A 27,780-nucleotide genomic window follows, 5' to 3' on the forward strand; every position below is an offset into this window, starting at 1 on the left:
TGGAACTGCAGATACCTCCTCAGCATGAGGAGAGGGCCGCGGCATAAGCTCAAGGTCACTACTCACGGGCCCTGACATGCGGGTTGGGGTGGGTGGGTAGAGAGTGCCTGCCACTGTTGTCGCCTACTTGGAGGGAGGTCGAGGAGCATCAATCAGGACTCCTGCCTGATCCCTCATAGGGATGGGGAACGAAAGCTTTAAACAAGTCCCAGGCCACTCAGCAGTGGTGGGAACAGAGGGGAGGGGCAGGAGGAAGGGGGGCACAGCTGACATTATTAAAAAAAAACAAAAAACAAAAAAAACACATCCTAACTAAGATAAAAGTGGGGACCCTTGTGGGGCTAGAAGACACATAAGGCATTCTGTGAAAGTACAGACATCATGGGCCAGAGTCTGGTAGCACCAGCGTAAGGCAAGCACAGAGGACAGGAGATGAGCCGGACCAGGGTCACACCAGGAATGACGAAGTCTGCCTGAACTCCCCCTGGGGAAACAGAAACATCAAATCAACTCTATCCTGGCCTTTAGCTGCTCATCTCCTGTGCGTGGGACACAGGCCAGAAGCCCCCTCCTTGTCCCAGGGTAGCACACTCACTTCGCTGCGGGCACTGGGCTGGCTGTAAATCGCCTTCTTACTCGAGGTCCTGCAGACAAGCCAGAGGATGGAGATGCTCAGTCCCTAGTGCTCCCCTTAGCCTCTGCTCGCCAGCGCCAGAGGCTGGACTCAGCTTCACAGAAGCACAGAGTTCTCAGCAGGGATGTGTGGGTGTGGGCAGACAGGACAAACACAAGGCTACAGGGAACAGGGACAGGTAGAGACCCGGATGTCCGCCCAAACGGGGCTGCCCCCACCTCCGCCTCCAACCCCTTCCCCTGGACCCATCTCAGCTTCAAACCACAGGCGTCCACGTTCTCAACCTCAGGGATCCCCACGACGGCACCTCACTCACCCTTTCTTTGTTCCTGAAAGAGAAGAAACGGGACCATGAGCAGGGCAGAAGCCAGCCGGACACGGAAGGGAGGGGAAACAGCACACAGGCGGTAAGTGGCGCTCACCCGGGAGAGAACCCCGCATGTGTGGGCTCACTATCCGCTCTGTGCTCAGGAGGCACCCAAGAACCGTGCCCTGAAAGGGGGACGATAAAAAGGACAGCCTCTGAGGGCAGATACTCACTGTCAAAGTAGCCTCGTCTATAGGCGAACCAGATGCCCAAAATCAAGAATCCAAGGAGAATGAGCGTCACAAGGACAGCTGCCACGATGCCCCCCACATTCAACTCCGCTATGAGACACAAACAAGAGGTCAGGGCCCTGACGGCTCACTCCCACTGCTGACACCACCACCAAAGCCAGGAAGAAAAGCAGACCCCGACCCCCACCCCAGGCCCGAGCTCACGCCGCCACTCCGCACACCCGTGCTCACCGGCCTCCATGCGCACAGCGTCTGACCGCATGGGGGTCCCATAGCCATTCTGTGCCTGACACGTGTACTCGCCGGTGTCAGAGGCCGAAACGGGGTTGAAGACCTGGAGTGAAGAAAACAGTTGGCTTCCTGCCCGAAGAAGCCAAGGTCCTACTTCTGCTTTTTCGTGTGTTTTTTTTTTTCCGTGTGTGTTTTAAGTCCTACGCCCAACGTGGAGTTTGAACTCACGACCCTGAGACCAAGACTCGCAAGCCTCCAGTGACTGAGTCAGCCAGGCGCACCTGTTTTTGCTTCTTAACTGCACTAGAGGTGACAAATTACATCACGTTACTTTCAGGTACACGACATAATGACTCAACTGTTCTACACGTTATGCAACGTTCATCCTACCATGTGTCCAAGTGCCCGTCTTTTGTCTCCTGACCCCGAAGCCAAATTCACCTGTAGCTATTCCTCCCCACCCTCAAGGGTTCTGTAACTGCCCCCGCCCTCCCTCGCTACCCCACCCCTACCAGCTCCCCGGTCCTGTGATCCAGGGTGTAGGAAGAGTTGCTGAAGGCTCGGTTGCTCTTGGGCTCCGTGGGCATCAGGACCCCGTCCTTGTACCAGTAGAACTGAGAAGGGGGAGAGCCATCCTTCTCCGAGCAGGTCAGCACTGCCCGACTCCCAATGGTGGCAGAGGAGGGGACGCTGACAGTAGGCTTGGAGGGAGGCACTGTGAAGGGACAGAAGGGGCTGAGCCCAGGTCAGAGGGCACTGCCCAGAGGCTACACCGCTGATACCCCATCCCTCAGCTCTAGCCTCCAACCCACACCATGCCCTCAGCCTCCCCCCGCAGGGGCTCGGCCCCTCTGCCGGCACCGGAACTCTGAATCCCCCCAGCCAGGAGCGTTCTCACCATCAGTGAGCTCCAAAGCTCACCAGAGCCTGTGAGGGTTTAGGGAAGCAATGAATGCCAAGACCACACAGAAAGGGCGTGGCGCATACCAAGCACGACGAGCTTGACGGTGACCTCCCCATACGTGTTTCCGCCTTCATCGGAGACCATACACGTATACGTGCCCGTGTCTTTCCGGGTCACAGAATGGAAAGTGATGCCACTATGTGAGAAGGTAACTCGGTCCTCATATGAAGCTACCAAGAGAGAGAGGAAGGACAGGCTGAATGAGCCGGAGAGCTGAGAGAAGCCGGCGCTGGTGGCAGGAGAGGCCACGGGAAGTGCGCGGGACCCGAGCCCCAGGCCGCAACTCTCCCCTGGAATCCAGGCCCATCAGTCCCTCCACAACCTGGGCCATCAGAAAGGAAGGACAACTCACCTGTGATCTTGTTGTTATAGCAAACGAGGCTGGTGATGTCACCTTGGGCAAACTTCCACTCCACGCGGGGAGAGGAGAAGCCGGAGTAGGAGCAGGGCAGCTTGGCGGCTGCAGACAGGACAGAAGTGAAGAGGAGGAAGGAGCAGCAGCAAATGGGAAAGGGGAGATGGCCCCCAACAGTGGCCCATGCTGGATGCTCTCCAAGTCCCCGGGGGACATGCACCTGCTCCCGCCCGCCCCAGAGCCCCACCCCCGAGCTGCCCCGCACTCACGTTTATTCTCAGCAACGGAGACTTCAGGTTCCGACGTGTACACCGCACCCCTGCTCAGCGCCAGGGAGCCTGAGGAGGACAGGGGCAGCCCCATCAGGAGGGGACAGAAGAGCATCCCCGCTGACAGGGCTTCGGAGGCTGGGCACCTCCCAGGGCTTCTCCAAGGCGAGGAGATTCTGTGATCCAAGCTCCTCCTGGGTCTCACACCCTCTCACCAATATCCTAAACATTTTCTTTAAATGCTTTCTGCCATAACCGCAGGCCAATCCTTCCATTATCAATGGAAATGAAGTATTTCTTTTGAATGTAATTTCTTTTACTCCTTCTGTTTCCCTCTGCAACTCCCAATAATCTTTTTAATTTTTTTAAGATTTTATATATTTGAGAGACAGAGCACAAGCATGGTAGATGCAGGGGAGAGAGAAAAGCAGGCTTCCTGTTAAGCAGAGACCCCGACGTGGGACTCGATCCCAGGCCCCGGGATCATGACCTGAGCCAAAGGCAGACGCTTCACCCACTGAGCCCCCCAGGATCCCCAGCAACTCCCAATAATCTAATTGGATTCCTACTCGTCCGAGAACAGCTTCGCAATGACATTTCATGGTTCAGAGAAAGCTTCTCAACAAATAATTAATTGCAACCACTTGTCAGACACTCCTGGCAGGAAGCCAGCAAAGCTGGAGACCGGGAAGGCGGGGAGGGGAGGCAGGGAGTGGGGGAAGGGGGGGGGACAGGAGGCAGGGAGTCTTGGAGGGAGGGAGGGAGGGAGGGAGGAGCAATAACGAGGATAATAACAACACTTGACATTTGTAGGGCATTTTGTGCTTTTTAAAGTGTTTTCACACACATTACATCGTTTGATCCTTGAAAGAAGCATGACAGATCAGCAGGACAAGTGTTATTATCCAGTTTTACACGAGGAACCAAGCCAATGAGAAGGAAAGAATCGTGCCTAAGATCACACAGCCTGGCCTGAGAGGGAGCCAGGACCGGGACTGGGCGAGATCCTCCCCCAAGAATCTCCTCCCGCCCAGTGGAGAAGGAAAGGAAGACGTGGTGTGTACTGGGGTAAAGGGCTGGGGCGGGGGTTGGGGGTGGGGCAGGGCTAACCAAGTGCGACCACCACTGGCCAGTGGCCGGGCAGGGGGTCCAGCACTCGACACGCAGCACCAGAGATGGACTCTGGGAGAGCCAGACTCGGCTGCAGACCTGCACTTGCACAAACATCCCATTCATGTTTTCCACGCTCAACCACCACGTGTGCGTTCGTTATAATTCTAAGAGTCCGTCGTCCTTAGATTCATGCGAGCACATTCTTCCTCTGTGTGATTACTCACATAACTGAATATGGTCTTGTGACTTCTGAGGCTCCCTTTTCTCACCTGAAACACGAAAGGTTTGAACTAGATGTTCTCTAAAGTCCTTGAGGGTTTTTGGTTTTTGGTTTTGTTTTTTAACTAATATGTAAAGAGTACTTTTATACAGGGGAGCCTAGCAGCTCAGTCGGTTAAGCATCTGCCTTCAGCTCAGGTCATGATCCTGGGGTTCTGGGACTGAGTCCTGCATCAGGCTCCCTGCTCAGCACAGAGCCTGCTTCTCCCTCTGCCTCTGCCTCCGGCTCCCTCTGATTGTGCTCTTTCTCTCTCTGACAAATAAAATAAAATAAAATCTTTAAATAAATTAAATTAAATTATATTTTAGAAATACTTTTATACATTTATCTCAACTTGACACAACACTGTGAATTAGTCCAGATTAAGTGTTCTCTCTCTCCCATTTTACATGAGAAAATTATATATATATAAAGTTAAGGGGCTAGCCCATGTTTTCATAACTATAAAAGACCAGAGCTCAGATGAGCACACAGCTTCCCCCTACACTCTCTTTTCTCCCTTTTTACTTTTATTTTATTTTTTATTTTTATTTTTATTTTTTTTTAAAGATTTTATTTATTGATTTGAGAGAGAGACAGTGAGAGAGAGCATGAGCAAGGAGAAGGTCAGAGAGAGAAGCAGACTCCCTGCGGAGCCAGGAGCCCGATGTGGGACTCGATCCCGGGACTCCAGGATCATGACCTGAGCCGAAGGCAGTCGTCCAAACAACTGAGCCACCCAGGCGTCCCTACTTTTATTTTATTTTTTAAAGATTTTTTATTTATCAGAGAGAGAGAGAGCTGGGGGAAGGAGCAGACGGGAAGGGACAAGCAGACTCCACGCTGAGCAGGGAGCCTGACACCGGGCTCTGTCTCACGACCCGGAGATCATGACCTGAGCTGAAACCAAGAGTCTGACACTTAACTGCCTGAGCCACCCAGATGCCCTTTCCCCTTTTTATACCATCCTTTTATAAGCCATGCTGTTTCTTAGAAAAGCCATGGCTTAATGGGGGCAGACTACACAATAAATGTTATTCTTTTAAAAGTCAGGTCCATTTCACCTGTGAATTATCTCTAATAGTATTATTACATTGTATCTGTACAATATTGGGCATTACATTTTAATGTCAAATTTACAACCAAACGTAATGAGAGACAAGAAATTAAATCACACAGCCCTCACTTAATTGAAAACTGGGCACACTGACATTCTTACTCAGCTGTTATTGGGAACGCTGATAATGAAATGTTTTGGATTTTTGCCCCAGTCAGCTTCCTCTGCTTGGATGATGGGAACTCTGTTTTTAAGATCCTCAAATTTTACAGCTTGCTACCTATGATGTGCGGCAGGATGCTCGAGCAGAATCTCTCTTCAGGAATGAAGGACTAGTTTTCCAGCTGCTGGGACTTCTGCCAGACAAAGGCCCTCAGCCACCAGCCCTTCTGGGGACAGACAGCACACTGCCGGGCCTAGGGGCATGCCTGGCACCAGGGCAGGGGCAGTGCCCCAGCAATGAATGAGAGCAGGAGGGCAGCTCCAGAGAGCCCCAGCTCTACTGCCCCAATGCCCCAACCCCCCAAGTTGGGAAAACACAGAAAGGCTATTCCCACCCCAAAGCTCTCCTGGGGAACAGGCTGAGGCTTCGATATAACCAAACTTCTTCCTCTGCCCAATCCTGCTTCCTTTCCCTTCCCTGCCCTTCCCTAGGTGTGGATCCCAAGAGCACTCCCTAATAAACGTCTTGTACAGTAATTGACATCTCAGGGTCAGTACCTGTCCCCCCACCCCCACCTCCCTCAGAGGCAGGATCGTGGCTGACCTCCTGTGGCCTGACCTCCAATACACAAGCTCTGCTGTGCTTGTGAGTCCCTGCATGCCTCGGCCCAGCCTCACACCGCATGCTCTCCTCGACACCTCACCATCGTGGACCACTCCCCAACCACCCCCACCCCGCCCCTGCTCATCCTTCCTGAACAAGCCTCTGCAACCAGGCTGCCTGACTCAAATCCCAGCTCTGGGACCTCCTAGGCTGAGTGACCCGGGCAGGCTACCTTAGTCACTCTGAACCTCAGTTCACCCATCTGTAAAATGGGGATAATAACAGTTTCTACATCAAAGGCCTGTGGTTAAGAGTTAAACAAGCTAATACAAATAAAGTGCCTACAACAGGAAGCACCAAGTAACTACTTTATCTTCAATTATTATTATTATTATTATCCTCATCTGCCCATAGATCCTCTGTACACACTTATTTTTCTGACCTCACAGTTTCTTCAGTAAGACATATAAATAGGGCACCTGGGTGGCTCAGTGGGTTAAGCCTCTGCCTTCGGCTCAGGTCATGATCTTAGGGTCCTGGGATGGAGCCCCATGTCGGGCTCTCTGCTCGGCAGGGAGCCTGCTTCTCCCTCCCCCTCAGTCTGCCTCTCTGCCTACTTGTGACTTTTCTCTCTCTCAAATAAATACAATCTTTTTTTAAAAAAGACATATAAATAAATATAAACTCTGCCTGCAAAATGCTTATGTCCCAGCCCACCAAACCACTGTCCTCATGGTATCTGCCTTGAAAAGGCTAACCCTTTTCTAGAACTTTCACAGATAGACCAGCAGAGTGGAGAGCGTCCCCTTACCGCACCCGAGCTCCATCAGGACACGCGCAGTCTCCCTCCTACTGTCCTCATCTATTTCGTATTCCCCTTGCCTCGTCATGCCCCCCAACCCTCTGCCCTGAAGCTTGGACCCGTACTTGGCTCACTACACACACCCAGATGCCCCACTCATGCACATGGTAAACAAAACAGAAGGAAAATTCATCCTTTTCACGGTGATGCTTGATCTACTCTAAGTTCACAATAAGAAAAACCACAAAACTCAAAGGCCTCAATCGATGTCTGGCCCTTCCCTGTGCACGGAGCCTGCCCTCAGCCTCCTGCTCCTCCCTCCACAGGCCTCCTGGGGTTTTCAGCCCCACACGCTGGTTCACTGATCAGCCTACTGCAGTAGTCTTGGGCTCTCACCTTGGAAGTAAAACTGCTTTTACTAAGATCACCAGTTATGGCATTCCTCAATTCTAAGAAGCCCTGATTATATGATTTACATCGATTTAATAATAGCTTCTTGGGGGGACATCGTATTAAATGTATGCCTAAGTTGACGTTGCCTCCCAATCTACAAAACACTGATGTGGTCTCAGAAATCAGGATATCCAGAGTTTGCTTTTTCAGTTCCCTTCAGTGGCCTCTGTAAGACGTCAGGCCTTACAAACGGCTCCCTTCCTCAAAAGTGACTCTGGCGGCACCTGGGCAGCTGTCGGTTGAGCACCCTACTCTCGACCTTGGCTCAGGTCATGATCTCAGGGCTGTGAGATAGAGCCCCGAATCAGGCTCCCAGCTCAGCACAAAGCCTGCCTGAGATTCTCTCTCTCTCTCTCAAAATAAATAGATAAATAAAACCTTTTCTTAAAGATTTTATTTATTATTTATTTGACAGACAGAGATCACAAGCAGGCAGAGAGGCAGGCAGAGAGAGAGGAAGGGAAGCAGACTCCCTGCTGAGCAAAGAGCCCTATGTGGGGCTCCATCCCAGGACCCTGGGATCATGACCTGAGCCGAAGGCAGAGGCTTTAACCCACTGAGCCACCCAGGCACCCCTGATAAATAAAATTTTAAAAAGAAGGCCCCTAAGTTTCTGTGTACCGCCCTTCTGGTCGTCCCACCACCTCTGAGTTTGCTCACTCTCCTTTTTGAATCTTGCTTCTTCTGTCAATCCCTTAATATGAGTGATTCCCAGCACTGCATCCCAGGCCTCTTTTCCCTCCCACATTCTCTCTAGGAAATCTCAAACACAGCCTGAAATTCATCGGCACCCACCGGTCCCCACCTCCCACCACAGCTGCAGGTGCCTACCTGTCCAGGGCTGAGCCTCCTCCGGCCCTCTCCCCCAGGACTTCACACAGCCCCTCCCGCATCAGCCCCCACCTCTCCTCCTGCTCCCCTCTCCAGGCTGGTGGTATCACCATCTACTACTTGCTCACTCAAATGGGAAGCCTTCCTGCAGTCACCATCTCTCCCTCACTCTTGGCAATCACACAGCAAGCACTGCATCGTCAATTCTGACCACCGCTGTTTAGTACCACCAACATCTGAAGGATTGCGACTGGTCTCTCAGGTAAACTTGCTTTTTGTCTTCTTTAGTCTTGACCCATTCAAATCCGTCCTCCACTCCACTGCCTGAGGAAGAGCTGGTATTTCCTGAGCGCTTACTGTGTGCGAGGCACTGCTACAAGCATATTACCTGGATGTTCCTGTATCCCTACGACAACCTTGAGACTTGGGTGATACTATTATTATCATCTCCATTTTTCTTTATTTACTTGTGTATTTGAGAGAGAAAGAGCAAGAACTTCCAGCAGACTCCCTGCTGAGTGTGGAGCCCAAGGCAGAGCTCCAGCCTAAGACCCTGAGATCAGGACCTGAGCTGAAACCCACAGTCTGCCGATTAACTGACTGAGCTACCCAGGAGCCCCTATCATCTCTATTTGCTAACCCAGGGAAACTGAGGCCCCGGGCAGCTAAGTGGTCGTGCATATTCAAATTGAGGCAGCTTGATATCATACACCCTTCCTAAAAACACACATCTAACACTTGCTTCAAGTTTTCAAGGATCGCATGTTGCCCCTCAGAGAAAATCCAGACTCTTTACCCAGGCAAGTGGTCCAGCACTACCTGCCCCTCTAGTAAGTCTCTACCCTTTCAGTTTCTCCTCCCGCAGCAGAGACTCCTTCAAACTCCCGGCAAAGGGCACCTTCCCAACCTCTGCTTTGCTCCTGCGGCTCCAGCTCTGCGGAGCACCCTTTCCCCTCTTTCTTCATCTGGTCAGCAGCTACGCATCCACATTATTTCCCAAGGAATGACCCACCCACCCCCAATCCTACCAGAGCTGGCTTCAGACCTGGCTTCTGACCTCATTCCTCGTTCTGAGGCTTTAACTACCCCAGGCCAAACAGGAGCAAAGCACTTCCCATTATAATGACATCATCTGTGCCTGGGGACGTCTCCCCTACCAGACAGCAAACCCCCAGGGAGCAGGAACCGTGTGTTATTTATTATTCTGGGTACTCAGCACTTCCGCATAATGCCTGGTACGAGTTGACATTGAACAACTCAGAGTCTTAACAAATTAGGTCATAGCAGACCATTCACTACCACATCTACTTGTTAAAGTTTATCTACAAAGATAAGCCCATTTTTCAAGCTGGCAGACAGGGTACGCCCAAATGAAAAACAAACTTGACCCACAGTTCAATTTTTTTTTTAAAGTTTAATAAACTGTTCTACTTTCAGGGGGGAAAATGATGCTTTTCCATTCATCTATTTCTTTTGTATTTTTTTCTTTTTAAGATTTTGTTTATTTGAGAGACAGAAAGAGCATGAGCGAGGGGAGTGGGGCAGAGGGAGAGGGAGAAGCAAACTCCCCGCTTAGCAGGGGCTGAGCAGGGAGCCCACCTCGGAGCTTAACTCCAGGACCCCTAGGATCACAACCAGAGCAGAAGGCAGACTCCAGACTGAGCCACCCAGGCGCTCCTCCATTAATCTTTTTCTTAAACTTAACTTCAGAACTTAAAAATTAAGTGGTCTGGTTTTCTGTTAAGATTTCTTTCATTTTTAAGTGATCTCTACACACAATGTGGGGCTCAAACTCACAACCCCGGGATCAAGAGTTACACACTCCACTGTCTGAGCCCACCAGGTACCCCCCAAATTAAGTGTGTGGTTTTTTTTAAAGATTTTATTTATTTATTTGACAGACAAAGATCACAAGGAGGCAGAGAGAGAGGAAGGGAAGCAGGCTCCCCGCTAAGCAGAGAGCCCGATGCGGAGCTCGATCCCAGGACCCTGAGATCACGACCCGAGCCAAAGGCAGAGTCTTTAACCCACTGAGCCACCCAGGCGCCCCAAGTGTTTTAAAATTTCGTCGTTTTGAAACAGTCTCAAAACTTCTCTGCACATGCGCAATTCCCAACAGCCATTTTGCAACAAGGCCTGATTTCTGCCCTAGGTTGCAGCATGCCTGTAGGTGCCCCCATGCACAAAGGTAGAGGCTGCTTTTCTGCACCCATGGAAGTGTGCAAGACAGAAGTAGAAGTGCCAGGAGGTTGTTGATGCAAGCAGAGGGGCGCCTGAGGGGCTCAGTCGGGGAAGGGGTTGCCTTCCTATAGGGTCATGATCTCAGGATCCTGGGATAGAGCCCTGAATCCGGCTCCCTGCTGAGCCCAGAGTCTGAGTCTCCCTCTCCCTCTCTCTCTGCCCCTACCCCTGCTCATACTCTCTCACTCTCTCTTTTGAATAAATATACAAAAGCTTCCAAAAAAAAAAAAAAAAAAGCATCCAACTCCTGATCTCGACTCAGGTCCTGACCTTATAGCCCACAAGATCAGCAAGCCAGAGGCAGGCTCCGCCCTTGGCGGGGAGTCCGGCTGGGATGCTCTCCCTCTGCCCCTGCCCCTCCCCCCACTCACACCTGCTCCTGCTCCTCTCTCTCTCTCAAATAAACAAATCTTTTAAAAAATGATAAAAAAATAAAACAGCAGAAGAAAGTAGGGGAAAGATGAGAATCCATTTAAAACACCTCCACCCTCTTTACGACAGGTACAACCAAGAGGCTCCAAAGAAGCCCAGGTCAGTAGAGGAGGAGATCCTGGTGTTTTTTTTTTGTTTGTTTGTTTTTGTTTTTTTTATTTACTTATTTGAGAGAGAGAGAGGACAAGTTGGGGGTACAGAAGGCAGAGGGAGAAGCAGGTCCCAACTGAGCACAGAGCCCCATGTGGGGCTCGATCCCAGTAATCTGGGATCATGACCCGAGCTGAAGGCAGACGCTCCACCAACTGAGCCCCCAGGTGCCCTGAGGAGATGCTCATCAGAGCACTGCCCCTTCTGCAGAGGGAATCTTCAAAATGGTTTATGCTTGTTAGGAACTGAATTGTGTTCCCCCTAAACCCCCATACCTCAAAACAGGGCTGTATTTGGAGACGTGGCCTTTCACAAAATGATTAAGTTAAAATAAGGCCCTTGGGACATGTCCTTATCCAATCTAACCAGTGTCCTTTATAAAGAGAGACAGCAAGGGTGCCTCCCGCAGAGAAGACCACCAGCGAAGAGTGTGGTTTCAGAGGAAATGAGGCCATCAGCCCTGTAGTTTTGAACTTCCAGCCTGCAGAACTGTGAGAAAACAAATCACTGTTGGGGCGCCTGGGTGGCTCAGTCCATTAGGCATCTGACTTCAGCTCAGGTCCTGATCCCAGAGTCCTGGGACTGAGTCCTACATCCAGCTCTGAGCTCAGCCTGGAGTCTGCTTCTCCCTCTTCTTCTGCCCCTCTCCCACTTCATGCTCTCCCCTTTTCAAATCAATAAATCTTCAAAAAATTTTTAATTAAAAAAAAATCTTTAAAAATTAAAAAGAAAATAAATAACTGTTGTTTAAGCCCCAGTCTGTGATATTTTCTGATGGCGGACCAGGTGCATGTATACATAGGTCTACGCTGAATTTCAGCAGTGGGCCTTCTGGCTGAATCCTCAGTGACGACAAACTTGACCTAGGTTTATGATGACATTTCCACACAGTGAAAGAATCAACATTCTGCAGAGCAAAGGAAACCATCATCAGATGAAAAGGCAACCTACTGAATGGGAGAAAAATTTTGAAAGTCGCCTATCTAATAAAGGATTACTATTCAAAAAATTTAGAACATATAAAGAACTCACAACTCGGGGCACCTGGGTGGCTCAGTGGGTTAAAGCCTCTGCCTTCGGCTCAGGTCATGATTCCAGGGTCCTGGGATCGAGCCCCACATCGGGCTCTCTGCTCAGCGGGGAGCCTGTTTCCCTTTCTCTCTCTGCCTGCCTCTCTGCCTACTTGTGATCTGTCTGTCAAAAAAATAAATAAAATCTTTAAAAAAAAAAAAAGAACTCACAACTCGAAATAGCAAAAAACGCCACAGAATCCAATTAAAAAATGGGCACAGATCTGAACTGATGTTTTTCCAAAGACCTACAGCCAGCAGGTACATGAAAAGATGCTCAACATCACGCATCATCGGGGAAGGCAAATCAAAACCACAATGAAATGGTCATTTCACGTTATTTTTTTTTAAGATTTTATTTATTTATTTGACAGAGAGAGATCACAAGTAGACAGAGAGGCAGGCAGAGAGAGAGAGAGAGAGAGAGAGAGAGAGAAGCAGGCTCCCCGCTGAGCAGAGAGCCCGATGTGGGACTTGATCCCAGGACCCTGAGATCATGACCTGAGCCGAAGGCAGTGGCTTAACCCACTCAGCCACCCAGGAGCCCTCATTTCACGTTATTATCAAAAGACAAGAAGTAACAAGTATTGGTAAAGATACAGAGGAGAGGGAACACTTGCACTGCTGGCAGGGATGCAAAGTGGTGCAGCCAACACGAAATACAGTATGGGGGCGCCTCAAGAAAGTAAAAATAGAACTACCTATGATCCAGCAATTCCACTACTGGGTGTCTCCAAAGAAAATAAAACCTCTCCTTTGAAAAGATACATGCATCCCTATGTTGGCTGCAGTATTATTTACAATAGCCAAGAGATGGAAACCACCTAGGTGTCCATTCATGAATGAATGGATAAAGAATATGTGGTCCATGTATACAATGTTTTATTACTCAGCCACAAAAAAGAATGAAACCTTGCCATTTGGGTTAACATGGATAGACTTTGAGGCCATTATGCTAAAGGAAATAAGTCAGACAGAGAAGGACAAATACCATATGATCTCATGTATATGTGGGATCTACATTTATTTATTTTATTTATTTATTTATTTATTACTATTTTTTTTTTTAGGTTTTTATTTATTTGACAGAGAGAGACACAGCAAGAGAGGGAACACAAGCAGGGAAGTGGGAGAGAGAGAAGCAGGCTCTCTGCCAAGCAGGGAGCCCAATGAGGGGCTCGATCCCAGGACCCCAGGATCATGACCTGAGCTGAAGGCAGACGCCCAACGACTGAGCCACCCAGGCACCCCTAATTTTTTTTTTTTTAAGATTGTATTTATTTATTTATTTATTTGACAGAGAGATCCTGGAGAGTATAGGCAAGTCTGATAAATTTCAAGGAGAGAAAAAGGGCAGGAGGAAAGGACAGCACAGGTGACCTGGAGATGACTGTAGCTGCCAACAGTAGGTAGGCAGTGGCACAAAGGGGTGGAAGTGGAAGCGCAAGAGAAGGGGAGCTGAGGTGGTGATGTAGCCATTAATACTTAAATCAATCCCTGTATGCTTTCATACAATTCAGAAGAGAGCTGGTGGTATAGAAATCTGTAAGACTGAGTATATAGTTCTTGAAAATCACTATGTATCTGAATAATAAAACTGTGACAAATTGTATTTTCCAAAATAGACATATGGATCTTCATGTTTATTTCATCCCACAGGCTTTTCTTACACTGTGACTTGAGTCTAGGTTCCGTCCTCTTGAATCCTGGCAAGGTCTTGGGACTGCCTCGACCAATGGAGGTTCATGGCAGAAATGGCACAGTGAGCCCTCCCATTAAGGTTAGTGCCCTATGCATTTTTTTTTAAGATTTTATTTATTTATTTGAGAGAGAGAGCATGAATGGTGGGGAGGAACAAGGAAAGGGAGAAGCAGACTCCCTGAAGGGGAGCCCAATGTAGGGCTCAATCCTAGGACCCCGAGATCAAGCCCAAGCTAAAGGCAGACACTCAACCAAGCCACCCAGGGGCCCACACTGTCTCCTTGGATTCTTTTTCTTTTTTTTTTTTTAAGGTTTTATTTATTTATTTATTTGTCAGAAAGAGAGAGAGAGAGAGGAGCGAGAGCGAGCACAGGCAGACAGAGTGGCAGGCAGAGGCAGAGGGAGAAACAGGCTTCCTGTGGAGCAAGGAGCCGAATGTGGGACTCGATCCCAGGACCTAGGATCATGACCTGAGCGAAGGCAGCCGCTTGAGCCACCCAGGTGTCCCTGTATCCTTAGATTCTAATCACAAAAACGCTGTGAGACAAGTACTACTGTTATCATCCCATTTCAGATGAGAACACTGAGCTTAGAACAGTTGTCCAAAACCACACAGCTACAGACAGCAAAGTAAGAAGGGAATCCTTTCTCAATGTGGGGCTCAAATTCATCACCTGGAGATCAAGAGTCTTACACTCTACCAACTGAGCCAGCCAGGTGCCCCATGGTGGAAAGGGAATCTTAACCCAAGTCTGTCTAATTCTGAGGCTCCAAAACTATGACACTACAATCGTCTCCATCAGACCAAGGAAAGCCCACCCAACCTCCAAGACCCTGTTCAAATGCCCCTTGATCCATGATGACTTTCCCCAGTCAACATTAATCTCTCCCCAAATTCCAGGAATGTAGTCTAAGAAAATAAGCTTAAAGATGTATGTACAGGGTGGCGCCTGGGTGGCTCAGTGGGTTACAAAGCCTCTGCCTTCAGCTCAGGTCATGATCCCGGGGTCCTGAGATCGAGCCCTGCATTGGGCTCTCTGCTCAGCAGGGAGCCTGCTTTCTCCTCTCTCTCTGCCTGCCTCTCTGCCTACTTGTGATCTGTCTGTCAAATAAATAAATAAATAAAAATCTTAAAAAAAAAAATAAAAGCAGCAGCTGTTCAAAAAAAAGATGTATGTACAGGGACAATTTCACATTATTATTCATTATTTATATTCATTATTCAGTATTCATATTATTTAGTGCAGCGAAAGAAGAAAACCTAAAAGTCCAACAAAAGGTGAACAGTTAGTTCTGACATAGCCATGCAGTAGAAAAATACAGAATGGAGTTTGTTTAAAGCCCACTTTGCTTAAAAATACATATACATAATATATAAGGTGTATATATACATATATACCATATAATTCATAGAGAAGACTACAATTAAACACCAGTACTGTTTATCTCTTGATAATAGGATCACATGTAATTTTTAGTTTCTCTATATTCCCGTATTCCTATTTTTCTGCACTGAGCACATATTATTTCTTAATAAAAATGTACCTCTTTCCTCGTATGCCCCCAAAACATTCTGTACTTTGATGACTGTGCCTGGCACATTCTGCCGTTTTCGGCTTAGTCAGTGCATGTCTGTAGTTCTTTGGGAAGAGAATCCAAGCTGTCTGTGCCTCTCCAGCTCCGAGCACTGTGCTTTGCCCTGAGAAGCATTCCATGCCCCCATTGAAGCACGCCGCGATGAGGTGGTCACAGAGGGCAAAGGTGTCCACACTTAACAGAACCCACCACCAACCACCCCTGTACAGGCAATCAAACCCACCACAGGGAAGCTCCTCCCTTCTCCTGCTTTATCAAGAAACCTTATTTCCTCTATATATCCTGTTAATTATTAGAATGTTCCTTAAGCTGCTTTTGTGCCATGAGTTTGTTTGAATTCCGTGGGTTTTGTTTGTTTGTTTGTTTGTTTTAAAGAGAAGGAAAAGGAGGGAAACCAGCCAGCCGGCCTCTCTGGTTTTCTCTATGAATTCACCCAAACTTCCCCTCTAGGCATCCGAGCTTCACAGGACCCTCCCCGCTGTAAGGAAGTTGGAGCAGTGGAATGAGGAGGAAGAGCCAGGGCGTCTGGCTCTGAAAGGATATACTCCGTTTACCTAACGTGGGTTCCCAGGACCCCCAGCTTCCCTCAGGACTTATTGATAGCAGATGTTATTCACTGCTTTATTCCTACTCTCTAGCACAGTGCTCAAAACCCTACAGATACCCATGTTTCCTAGACAAACAAATGCATTTGGCAAAGCAGTCCCATCAGAACCTGGACCCGGTCAGGGCGCCTGGGTGGCTCAGTGGGTTAAAGCCTCTGCCTTCAGCTCAGGTCATGATCCCAGGGTCCTGGGATCGAGCCCCACATTGGGCTCTCTGCTCAGCAGGGAGCCTGCTTCCCCGCCACCCCCCCGCATGCCTCTCTGCCTACTTGTGATCTCTGTCAAATAAAAAAGAACCTGGACCTAGGGCTTCTGACCCCGGTTTCCCCTTTCCTCCCCACCGGTCACTCTGTAAAGAGGGAACTTGCTCCTGAAGGTTAGGGTAGAACAGATAAGGAATGCGTGGGCAAGAGGAAGGCTCTGTGAGCCCAGCAACAGGTGGGATGAGCCTAAACCGCCCTTCTTGGCTGCACTTGGAGTGATGTCAGGGATGGAATGGCCCTCAGGATGGCAGAAGGTGGGATCAGCAGTGTGGGACAGGAAAGCTTTCACTTCATGGCTCCCTCCTGCCCTCTCTCTGCAGAATTTCCATTTCTAGTCCTACCTGCTCCGCTCCTCCCCTTTCCCACCCATCTCCCCAGTACAAGGGAAGGTTGTGCCCCACCCGCACAGGGCTCTCTCCAGGGGCCTGGCGTCAAGCTTCCTTGTCAGCCAGCTGCTTCCTCCTGTCCTAACCCCAACGTTGCGAAACTAATGCCACAGCCGGACTTTAGACAGAAACCCTGCTTATCAGGGAGTCCCAGACAGATGAATTCTGGGTTTTCAATGTCTGGACAAGCCCAGTATGCATCCACTCACGTGGCTTCCCACCATCCGCCCCTGCACAGTGCTGTCCCCTCTTTCACAATTACATCTGACAAGTGGTCATCCAGACCTTTCCTGAACCTCTGAAAAGGAAACAAATGAGTTTAGAGGCCCCCACAGTGTCTCAAAGCTAACAGATGTGAAAACTATGCTCCATTATTTCCTACTCAATTGTGCAAAATGGGTGTAGCTTTTCAATCTACAATCTTCAATCCTGAGCAAAGGTGTCAGCCCTCTCGGTGTCCACAGAACAGGTGGCCCTTGACTGGGTGACTTGGGAGGGGCATGGTGGGCAGCGGTGGGATCTTAAAGACCAAGACCACAACGCCCCTAATGCCAACCGGGAAAGACCACCAGGGCATCCAAAGTGAAATAAACAAGGTGCCTGAGGTAACACGATGTCTGTAGTGTGTATCAATGTATCAACCTGTTCTAAGTAAATGAAACTTTTTTATTTTTTTATCTACAGGTGTTCTACCCCAAACCAACACTGCCCTGGAGACCCCAGACACGCCCAGGTCACAAAGACACTAGCGAGAAACACCGAGAAGTGAAAGCATCCTGGAGCCGGGAGGTACAGACAGAGGGAAGCACTGGAATCCCACCACCGCGCATCTGCACATTTCCCAGTTCCTAGTTCCGGCTGAGTCCGTCAGCCTCTAGGTTTCAGGTTTCGAGGGACCATCTCCGGGGAGTAAATTCAGCTGGCTAGCAGAGGGAGGGAAGAGAAGTGACTCACCGGTTGTAGTTGGAGGCAAAGCTGAACAGCAAAGGTGAAAGGGCCTGAGTCAGAAGCATCAGCGGAGGAGACCAGCACTCAGACTGACTCAGACACAGGGCAGCAGCTCCTGCCTTCTGGAATGTCAGGAGGGGTCCCCCACTCACGTGGGACTGGGGGAGAGAACAAGGCTTCCAACCCAGGTTCTCCTTCTCCTTGGTTACATGAGAAGTCATGCTATTCACACATGACCCTGTGCCAGGGAGATTGCTGGAAACTTTTCCAAGTGCAGGCTCCCCAGGGAGTGGGAGACTTCTGGTCACTGGTTGTGCTTTCCCAGACCCCATTCCCTCAGTATGAGGGCTCCAATTCCTGGAGCAGCTCAGGCTCTCCTCTCCACAAGGCTTCCCAGGCTGGGGTTGGGCCTTTGCTTGACGTGATCATATCCTGTCCTTTCTTCCTCCCTGATGGCAGAGCCCACGATGAGCAACAGCCATGGTGGGAGAAGGAACACAAGGGCACCCACATATGCTCCAGACATCCCAGGTCCAGAGGACAGACCAGACACCCAGGAAAGAACCCTTACCTTTGTAACCTTTGCCATTTGGGATCTAGCAGGGGGAAACCTTGCTTCCTTTGACCAACTCTCCTGGGGCAGTATTATTTCCTCCTCACAAAATCCGAAGGGGTTAACAGCTGCCCAATAATAGTCATCCCTTACTGTACATGTAATGTAGCTATTATCCTGGTCGACCCAAAGGACAAGTATCATTACTCCTGCTCCACAGATGGAAAGACTGAGCACTAGCCTAAGATCACAAATACGGCAGAGAGCCAAACTAGAACCCCGTGAGGTTACCTGATTCCTATTTCCATCCTCACTGTACTAATCAAATCACTCCCCCCGGGGTCCAGCAGAATTGAAATGTGACATGGTCACTTCCCAGGACCCACAGTCCTGTCAAGCTAATGAAACATTGCCTCAGGCTCCATTTGAATCCCTGAACAGACTAGAGGACACTCCCAAGGTCAGGATGGGGGCTCTCCCAACTCTTTCTGTGCCAGTATGTGCTTTTGGGGTAAGTCACAACGCCGAAAATGAGAGAAAAAAGAGGAAAAGAAGGATGCCGGCTTCGGGAAGCTTGTAAGCCCAACACACACGGTCAGACAGTGCCAATGATGGGAAACTTCAGGCGGGGGGGCGGGGGATGGAAGGTTGAGTATCACCAGGAGGACCACCCAGAACCAAAAAAGGACCATGGGTGTCCTGAGCAGTTCGAAAATACAGGCAGAAGTAAGAAAGGCGAAGAATAGGAAAAGAGCGGCAACTCAATCAAAGAGGAAAGTGGAGGCTGAAAATGAAAGGGACAAGGGAGAGAAGGTAAGAGAGCGGACCCAGGGGCGTTATCCGAAGCTGATGTTTGAGATCATGGTTCCTGTGCCACAGGGTGCTTGAGATGCTGGATCCAGCAGTGGAAAAAGGAGAAGGAGCTCAGGAAAAATTGGTTCCATTCCCAGGTCCTTTCGTCAATCTGGAAAAGTCATTTCCCCTCTTTGGACCTATTTCCGTATCTGTACAATAGGGAGAGGATCAGACTTGCTTCTGGTCCAGTTTACCCCAAGAGCTTCTGTTTTTGTGAAAAGGGACAAAGGAGCTGTCTAAGAGCAGGGAATCCATTTCCACCCTTCAAAACTGAACAAAATGAACTGCCCTATAACCACCGATGCTGATTGTGACTGCTCATTTCTTTTACATTTCCTAAAGCACAGACCTCGAGGGAAAAACAAAGATTCCTACAGATCACATACACAAGAATCCACGGAGGCACGGGCACTCAAGAATCTGACAGATCCAGTTGGGGACACAGACTGCCTCACGAGGTGACCCTAACCACACACTCGGTCCGCCCAAACCTATCTATAGACAGCGGCGAGCCCCCGCAAGTGAGCCTCATTGTTCCACAGGAAAGGGAGTTTACAAGGGAAACAAAAACTCCCAGGAGCGGCTGGGGGAGGGCAGAGCACCGGCTCTGAGAAGGATCCAGCCAACCCACAGGCAGGTCCTCCCCCTGGGAATAGTCACTCCGTCAACAACACTTAGGAAGGACTCTCGAGGTAGCTACCCCAGGAAGGAACTTGAAGTCCCTGCTCTGAGAAAGGCGCTATTTCAAATTTATCTCCGCTTCGGAGTCTGCACCCAGACACTTTTCCCAGAGCAACCACCGCCACCCCAAAGATCCCGGGGAGCTAAAGAGAGCCCCTCAGCAACAGCCAGGCAAAGAGATGCCCACCGCACCTGACCTCCATTAGACCTTCCCTGAGGACAGTCAGCTTCTCTCGGGTTGTGCGCCGTAGGTCGGGCGCCTGCTGGGGGGCAGGATGGCCCTTCCCAGGCGCGTGTGGAGGGGCACGCCTGGGTGGATGTGCGCAGGGCTCCCCCCAGTGAGTGAGGCCGGGGAAGGTGGGGCTACCCCCTCCGTGGTTTCTGGCTGCGTGCGGAGGCCGCGGCCCCCTCCCGGGGGGTCTAGGGGACGGGTGTGGGGGAGGGGAGCCAGCCAGCGCCAGAGTGAGGGGGAGGGGACGCAGGGGAGGGTAGGGATGGAAAGGGGGACCAGGAGGGTGAGGCTGGCAGGTTTCTCAACTCCTCCCCTCCCGCGGGCGAGAGGCGTGGGGAGCGCTCCTCCAACCTCTGCCCCGACCCACCGATTCCTCCCGAAACTCCGGGAACTTACACAGGATGACCGATGTGAAGAGAAGCAGCTGCTTCCTCCCGGCTCTCGTCTCTGTCCCCATGACGATCAGGGTCCCGACGCGACGCGGCCGCAGGAGCCCCGCGCAGACACGCAGCTTCAGCCACCGCCGCTCCGGGACTAAACTCCGGCCGCCAGGTTGGGCTCCGCCCGGCCCCGCCCCCCGCGACGACTGGCCGGCGCCCCGGCCCTGCGCCTTCCGATTGGTGGAGGGAGCCGCCACTCCGCTGAGTGACTCACCGCCGCCAGGTGCGCCCGCCCGCACTCGGAGCGCCGGGCGCCCTGCCGAGCCCCCTGCCGAGCCCCAGCCGCCTCTGATTGGCCCAGGGGACTGTCGCGTCCGGAGGCTCACCTTCCGCAGGTGAGGACACCCTGATTGGGCGGCGATCCTGAAGTAGGGACTTTCCGACTGGCTGGGTCCTGAGGGAGAGAGGGGGGTGGAGGGCATGCCTCGAAGGAGGAGGGAGGGGAAGCCGTCGACCTGCGGGCGGGGACACCCGCCTCGCTGTGTTTTCCTCGGTTTGTGTTTGTTTGGGTGTAAACTGTCGGGGGCAGTACAGAACCGTTGGCGGGTGAAAAACACACATTCATAGGCAGCGGTGAGGGGAGAGGGGGCGCCTGGGTAGCTCAGTCGTTAAGCGTCTGCCTTCGACTTGGGTCCTGATCCCGGGGTCCTGGGATCCAGCCCCGCGTGGGGCTCCCTGCTCAGCGGGAAGCCTGCTTCTCCCTCTCCCACTCCCCCCTGCTTGAGTTCCCTCTCTCGCTGTGTCTCTCTCTGTCGAATAAATAAGTAAAATCTAAGTCAACCAGAGAAAGACAATTATTATATGATCTCTCTAATAGGAGGAATTTGGGTGGGGGGGTAGGGATACGGTAGCTGGGTGATGGACCCTGGGGCGGGTATGTGCTATGGTGAGTGCTTGATGATTCACAGACCTGTACTCCTGGAGCAAATAATACATTATATGTTAATAAAAATAATTTTTTTAAATTTAAAAATAAATAAATAAGTAAAATCTTTTAAAGGGTGGGGGGGATGGGGAGAGGACTGGGACGGAAGTGGAATGATACCTTGACAGGATTCTCCAACGCAGTCCTCTGTAGACCCCATTCACAGCATTAAGTTTGGAGGGGACTACACAGAAGAAGGGAAGGGAAGGAGAAGGGGAAGGGAGACCTCAGCCCAAAAGTGGGAAAAGCAGGATTATATTCTCTCAAGAACTTTCAACACCCAATATATACACCAGACACAGCCAGGTAATACAAATAGACCTACAGACAGATGTTCTGTAAACATCGCTGTGAGTGACGGCAGTTGTCCCGTACACATGTTCCATCCATCAGCAGAGCCCTGCGTTTTAAAATTGTTGTTCTCTCTGTGACTAAGAGTTGGGTGCTACTACCCCTCTTGCCAGAGACTGTTAATACTCGAGCTTCCTCTTATATTATTGTGTCGCTTTTAATTGAAACTCATGCTCAACATCTTTACTGTTTCTAGCTTTTATTTTACAATGATTTAATTTTTTAAAAATATTTTATTTATTTATTTGACAGAGAGATCACAAGCAGGCAGAGAGGCAGGCAGAGAGGGGGAGGCAGGCTCCCCGCTGAGCAGAGAGCCCAATGTGGGGCTCAATCCCAGGACCCTGGGCCCATGACCTGAGCCGAAGGCAGAGGCTTTAACCCACTGAGCCACCCAGGCGCCCCTACAATTATTTAATTTTAACCGATCTTGCCTGTTGGACAAATTCCTGAACACTATTGCATTGCAAGAAGCCCACACCTTTATGCAAAATGGTAATAATTTTCGACCTTTTGCTTCTTGCACTTTTGCTATCAATCCTTGGTCTGCTCTAGTTCCACTCAATTTAAAACAATGGTTATCCGGGCACCTGGGGGTCTCTGTCATTAAGCTCTGCCTTTGGCACAGGTCATGATCCCGGGGTCCTGGGATGGAGTCCCGCATTGGGCTTCCTGCTTCATGGGAAGCCTGCTTCTCCCTCTCTCACTTCCCCGGCTTGTATTCCCTCTCTCGCTGTGTCTCTCTCTGTCAAATAAATAAAATCTTAAAAAAATAAAACCGTGGTTATCAAGCGCCTGGTGGGTGCTATAGGGAAGGAAAAACAGATAAATATAAGTCACGGTCTTTGACTTCCAAGGGCTCACTCTCTACTTTCAAGACTTAATACAGGAAACAAGACAATATGTTACCAAAAGAAACCTCATGTTACTAAATCGAAACAAATCCTTGGGTGCCTGCCATGTGCAAAGTTCTGTTCTTTACCCTCAAAGGAATGTAGCCTTGAGATACAAGGAGAGGGAAGAGCGGGGGAGGGAACTAATCACTGGGGGCTGTGCGTGTCAGAGAAAACTTCAAGATGGGGAACTTGAGCAGGAGGTTAGAGGAGCTCCAATACTGATCTGGAGTCTTTAGCAGGAAGGGTCATCTTAGAGGTTGAGTCATCTTCTTGCCCTAGATAGGAAGGTCCATACAACCACAGAGAGTTTATACAGCCTCTGCTTAAACTCTTCTGAGAACTCCTTCGGCTTTTTGTACAACTCCTTTTTTTTTTTTTTTTTTTTAAGATTTTATTTATTTATTTGACAGAGATCACCAGCAGGCAGAGAGGCAGGCAGAGAGAGAGGGGGAAACAGGCTCCCTGCTGAGCAGAGAGCCCGATTCCATCCTAGCACCCTGAGATCACTACCTGAGTTTAAGGCAGAGGCTCAACCCACTGAGCCATCCAGGTGCCCCAGTACAACTCTTTTAACTGTTAAAATGTCCTTTCTGGGGACACCTGGGTGGCTCAGTTGGTTAAGCAGCTGCCTTCGGCTCAGGTCATGATCCCGGCGTCCTGGGATCGAGTCCCACATCGGGCTCCTTGCTCTGCGGGGAGCCTGCTTCTCCCTCTGCCTCTGCCTGCCATTCTGTCTGCCTGTGCTCGCTCTCTCTCTCTCATAAATAAATAAAATCTTAAAAAAAAAAAAAAATTTAAAATGTCCTTTCTGGAATCTGCTTCCTAGTAACTTCCAGCCTCTGCTCTCTGGAGTTAGACGAAATCATCTCATTATTCTTTGCCAATGACAGCCCTTCCTTCAAATATTTTAAGATTCTTTTATGAGCCTTCTAAGTTTTTCCTTCTCCAAGCTAAACATCTTTAAATCCTTCAAAGAGTTTTCATTTGGTATGGTTTCAGAAGTCTCCCGCTCACCCCCACTCCCCCAACCCCCCTACCCCCATCACGCCCCAACCCCGATGGGTCTGTAGATAATCTCTTGTTTTTTACTCTACCAAGATCTGAGCCAGGCACTGGAGAAACCACCTCTCCCTGAGAGGGACAGATCTCAATTCAAATCCAGTCCCCAGCTTCTAGCTAGACTTCGGCCAGCTCACATCTCTGAAAATTTCTGCATCCCGAAAGTAGCTATGATAGTAATACCTTCCAGCAAAACAAGGATTAAATAATATAACATATATAATATGCTCAGCGCAGCACATGGTCCATTTTAAGCCCTGCCATGATGGCTGTTTCCATCACTTGTACTTACAGCAAGAGAATGCGGTCACAATTATAATAACCCTATCATACCACTGAGTTATCGACAGTCAACTTGTGGCAAACTAAAAGCCACAAGTGAAAATAATTATTTTCTCTTGGACTACTACTAAGTCAGGTCTTCCACACCCTATACTTGGGCAGTTGTTTCTTTTTTTTTTTTTTTTTAAGATTTTATGTATTTTTTTGACAGAGAGAGATTGTGAGAGAGGGAACACAAGCAGGGGGAGTGGGAAAGGGAGAACAAGTGCTGTTGTTCCTTAACTAAAGTACATTTGCTTTTAACCTTATTCAATTTCTTTTTTTTTTTTTTTTTTGCTTTGAAAATGAAATATTAAGAAAAGTAGACATAAAAGTACTGTCAATGGGGGGCGCCTGGGTGGCTCAGTGGGTTAAGCCACTGCCTTTGGCTCAGGTCATGGTCTCAGGGTCCTGGGATCGAGCCGCACATGGAGCTCTTTGCTCAGCAGGAAGCCTGCTTCTCTCTCTCTCTCTCTCTGCCTGCCTCTCTGCCTACTTGTGACCTTTCTCTGTCAAATAAATAAATAAAATCTTTGAAAAAAAAAGTACTGTCAATGATTAAAATTAAATGAAAAAAGTAAATACAAATAGTATATATCCTCGTTATTTCTATACAAATACTTGTGTATAAGTATAAAGCATGAAAGTAATTTTGGAGCGTGCAAATGATTTGATATTCTCCAGGTTCCTTTTCCCATAAAGTTGCTTACATAAATAATAAGTTCATAAATCTCATTGTCATTGACATTTGTTTCTTTTTTTTTTTTTTTTAATTTGACAGAGATCACAAGTAGGCAAAGACATAAAGAGAGGAGGAAGCAGGCTCCCCACCGAGCAGAGAGCCCGATGCTGGGCTTGATCCCAGGACCCCGGGATCATGACCTGAGCCAAAGGCAGAGGCTTTAACCCAATGAGCCCCAGATATTTGTTTCTTGTAGTGTTTTTTTCATTCCTTTTGGGAGGGAGCAATCCAAATGAGACACAATCTTATAGTCTTTTTTTTTTAAGCTTTTATTTATTTATTTGAGAGAGAACACCAGCTGGAGGAAGGGCAGAGGGAGAGAGAGAAGCAGACACCCCACTGAGGTGGGAGCCTGAAATGGGGCTCAATCCCAGGATCCTGGGATCATGACATGAACTGAACGCAGACACTTAACCAAGTGAGGCATCCACTGCCCCCATAGACTTTTTTAAAAGGAACAGATTTTGTAATTTTCAGACTGGTGAGTTTGCCTGCAAAATAGGAAATTCTGGAAGAGATTATTAAATATAAATCTTGATTCTGTGACCCAATACATTAGTTGTGGCACCTGAAATTCTGTTATATGCAAGCTTCGTAAACATGCTTGCTATGGCATAATCTAATAGGTTAATAAAAATACTGAACAAGGTCCTAGTTGAAAACAGAATCCAGAAGTGACCTCCTTCCAGGCTGGCACAGTACACTAACAGCATTCCAGGTACTAATACTCCCAGATGTTCCTGTTGAGAGATGCCACGTTTCTGTCATATATATGTCTTGGGGACACCTTGAGTTTTACAAGCAATCCTGTTAAGTCATTTTGCTTTGGTCTCTAGGAAAACCAAATCCAAATCCGCAATTCAAGTCCAAAATTGATATGCATTCCTGACTCCATCTGGCTTTATCCTGACTTCATCCGGCTCTCCTGACTGTGCTCTTCCATTTTCCCTTCACCTTGACATATTTTTTAAAAACCCTTTATCTTTTTTTTTGAAAAGTAAAGTTTTGTGCACGTACCAACACAGGTAGTGACATCCTTCCCTTCAGGAATAAGGACTGACTGCCCCAGTTGTTGTCTTCTTTGGGAGTTGTCTTCACTAAAGAGAGGCATCTAGCCCAAAGGCACAGCCCTTCCCGCCCTCACCGATATCTAATGACTAATGCCCGTGTGTCATTCACAGGTCATCTTGAAAGAAGTTTCAATGAAGTAGTGGGGTGGGCAATAAAACCTGCACGGAGTAGGCTAAGGAGAGAATGTAAATTAAGGAAATAAAGACAGTGACTACAAACAGTTGAACCCAGATCTTGGTGGGAGGGCAACAGAGAAAAGGAGCAGCCACCTGCAGGGCGGGTGGAGGAAGTCAGAGGAAGCATTCTGTTTGCATGGAAACACTGTATGCAAATAGCAATGATCCAGCAGAAAGAAAAAAAAAAAAAAATCCAGGCTGTAGGAGAAAGAGGAGACAGTTGCAGTACCAACTTCTTGAGGAGAAAGGAGGTAAGATGCTCAAGTTGAGTATTAAGAGGGAGGGGCGCCTGGGTGGCTCAGTGGGTTAAAGGCTCAGTGGGTTAAAGCCTCTGCCTTTGGCTCAGGTCACGATCCCCGGGGTCCTGGGATCGAGCCCCGCATCGGGCTCTCTGCTCGGTGGGGAGCCTGCTTCCTCCTCTCTCTCTCTGTCTATGTCTTTGCCTACTTGTGATGTCTGTCAAATAAGTAAATAAAATCTTAAAAAAAAAAAAGTATTAAGAGGGAGCAGAGCTAACCATCCTTCATAACAAGAGGGAAATGCTTGGTACAGGTGGTTCTTTTGTTCATGGGAAGCTGATTGATTTCTGTACTCCGTGGAGTATAAGGCAAATCATTCACAAAGAGTGCAGAGGAAAAAGGAAATTCAAGATATCTAACGGGGGAGGGCAGGGAGCGTTCTGGGCCACCACACTCCCACAGTTATGGTGAGCGTTCCTAGAACCTGCCAGACTTTCTGTGACAGATGCGGTGAGCACCAGCCCACAAAGTGACGCAGTAGGAGAAGGGCAGAAGATCCTCTGTAGACTCGTAGGAAGTGACATGATGACAGGAAGCAGATGCAGATGGCCATGGTGGGCAGGCGAAACTCATTTTCCAGTGAAAGGTATCAAAGTACAAAGAAGATAGCATTGAGGCTTCAATGTGCTAAGCCCAACTGCAGATCTAAGAACATGCTGGTGTTAGGAGACTGGAGCATTTTGTTTTGGGAGGAGATAAGAAGGAGAACCAGCCCTGAGGGAGCAATCCTCTGCCTTTGGCTCAGGTCATAATCTCAGAGTCCTGGGATCAGCCCCAAGTAGGGCTCTCTGCTCAGTGGGGAGCCTTCTTCCCCCCAACCTCCCCCTGCCCCTGCCTGCCTCTCTGCCTCCTTGTGATCTCTGTCTGTCAAATAAATGAATAAAATCTTTATTTTTTTAAAAATAAAGTGGAGACAGGAACTGACCACACTAGGAAAGGGTGTCTTAGTACTGGCGAGCAATGGAGCAGTGTTAATCGCCTACTAATATTTAGAACATAAACTTGAAGAAACACCAAATTGATGTGAATTTTACTCTAGCCGTTTGACTGCAGGGAAAGAGTACGTGGTTAGTTGGGTTGGACCATAGTTGGGTTTTTCCTAAGTGAGTGGATGGGGAAAAGAGCAAGGAAGCCAAGGAGGTTTGCATCTCTTACTAGTTCTTACTAGTTCTCTATCTTTCCAGGCTTTCTTTTTGCTAAACAGAAGCAATTATAAATAAGTAAGCAAATAAATAAGTAAATATGTAAATAAATAAATAAATGTGTGGATATAGGTACACACATCTCCATATTATCTTACTTTTTTTTTACACAAAAGATAGCATAGTGTGTTTTTTATCATGTAACAGCACATTTTTTTTAAAAGATTTTATTTATTCATTTGATAGACAGAGATCACAAGTAGGCAGAGAGGCAGGCAGAGAGAGAGAGGAGGAAGCAGGAACAGAGACCCCCATGCGGGGCTCATCCCAGGACCCTGGGATCATGACCTGAG

The 27,780-nt window shown here is 48.9% G+C and overlaps 1 protein-coding gene across 1 annotated transcript; it reads right to left on the reverse strand.

Moving 5' to 3' along the window:
* Positions 1-365: 365 nt before the first annotated feature.
* F11R (F11 receptor) lies at positions 366-20,554 on the reverse strand. The gene is made up of 10 exons (XM_032849484.1): positions 20,402-20,554; positions 3,012-3,080; positions 2,740-2,847; positions 2,411-2,557; positions 1,936-2,138; positions 1,424-1,526; positions 1,175-1,282; positions 951-963; positions 596-644; positions 366-484 (listed from the first exon to the last, which is right to left on the reverse strand). Exons 1-10 carry the CDS (start codon positions 20,460-20,462, stop codon positions 449-451), a joined length of 897 nt encoding a protein of 298 aa, XP_032705375.1. The 5' UTR covers positions 20,463-20,554; the 3' UTR covers positions 366-448.
* Positions 20,555-27,780: the final 7,226 nt, after the last annotated feature.

This window comes from Lontra canadensis, unplaced genomic scaffold (genome assembly GCF_010015895.1).
Source record: "Lontra canadensis isolate GAN:19392208 unplaced genomic scaffold, GSC_riverotter_1.0 scaffold230, whole genome shotgun sequence".
NCBI lineage: Eukaryota > Metazoa > Chordata > Mammalia > Carnivora > Mustelidae > Lontra > Lontra canadensis.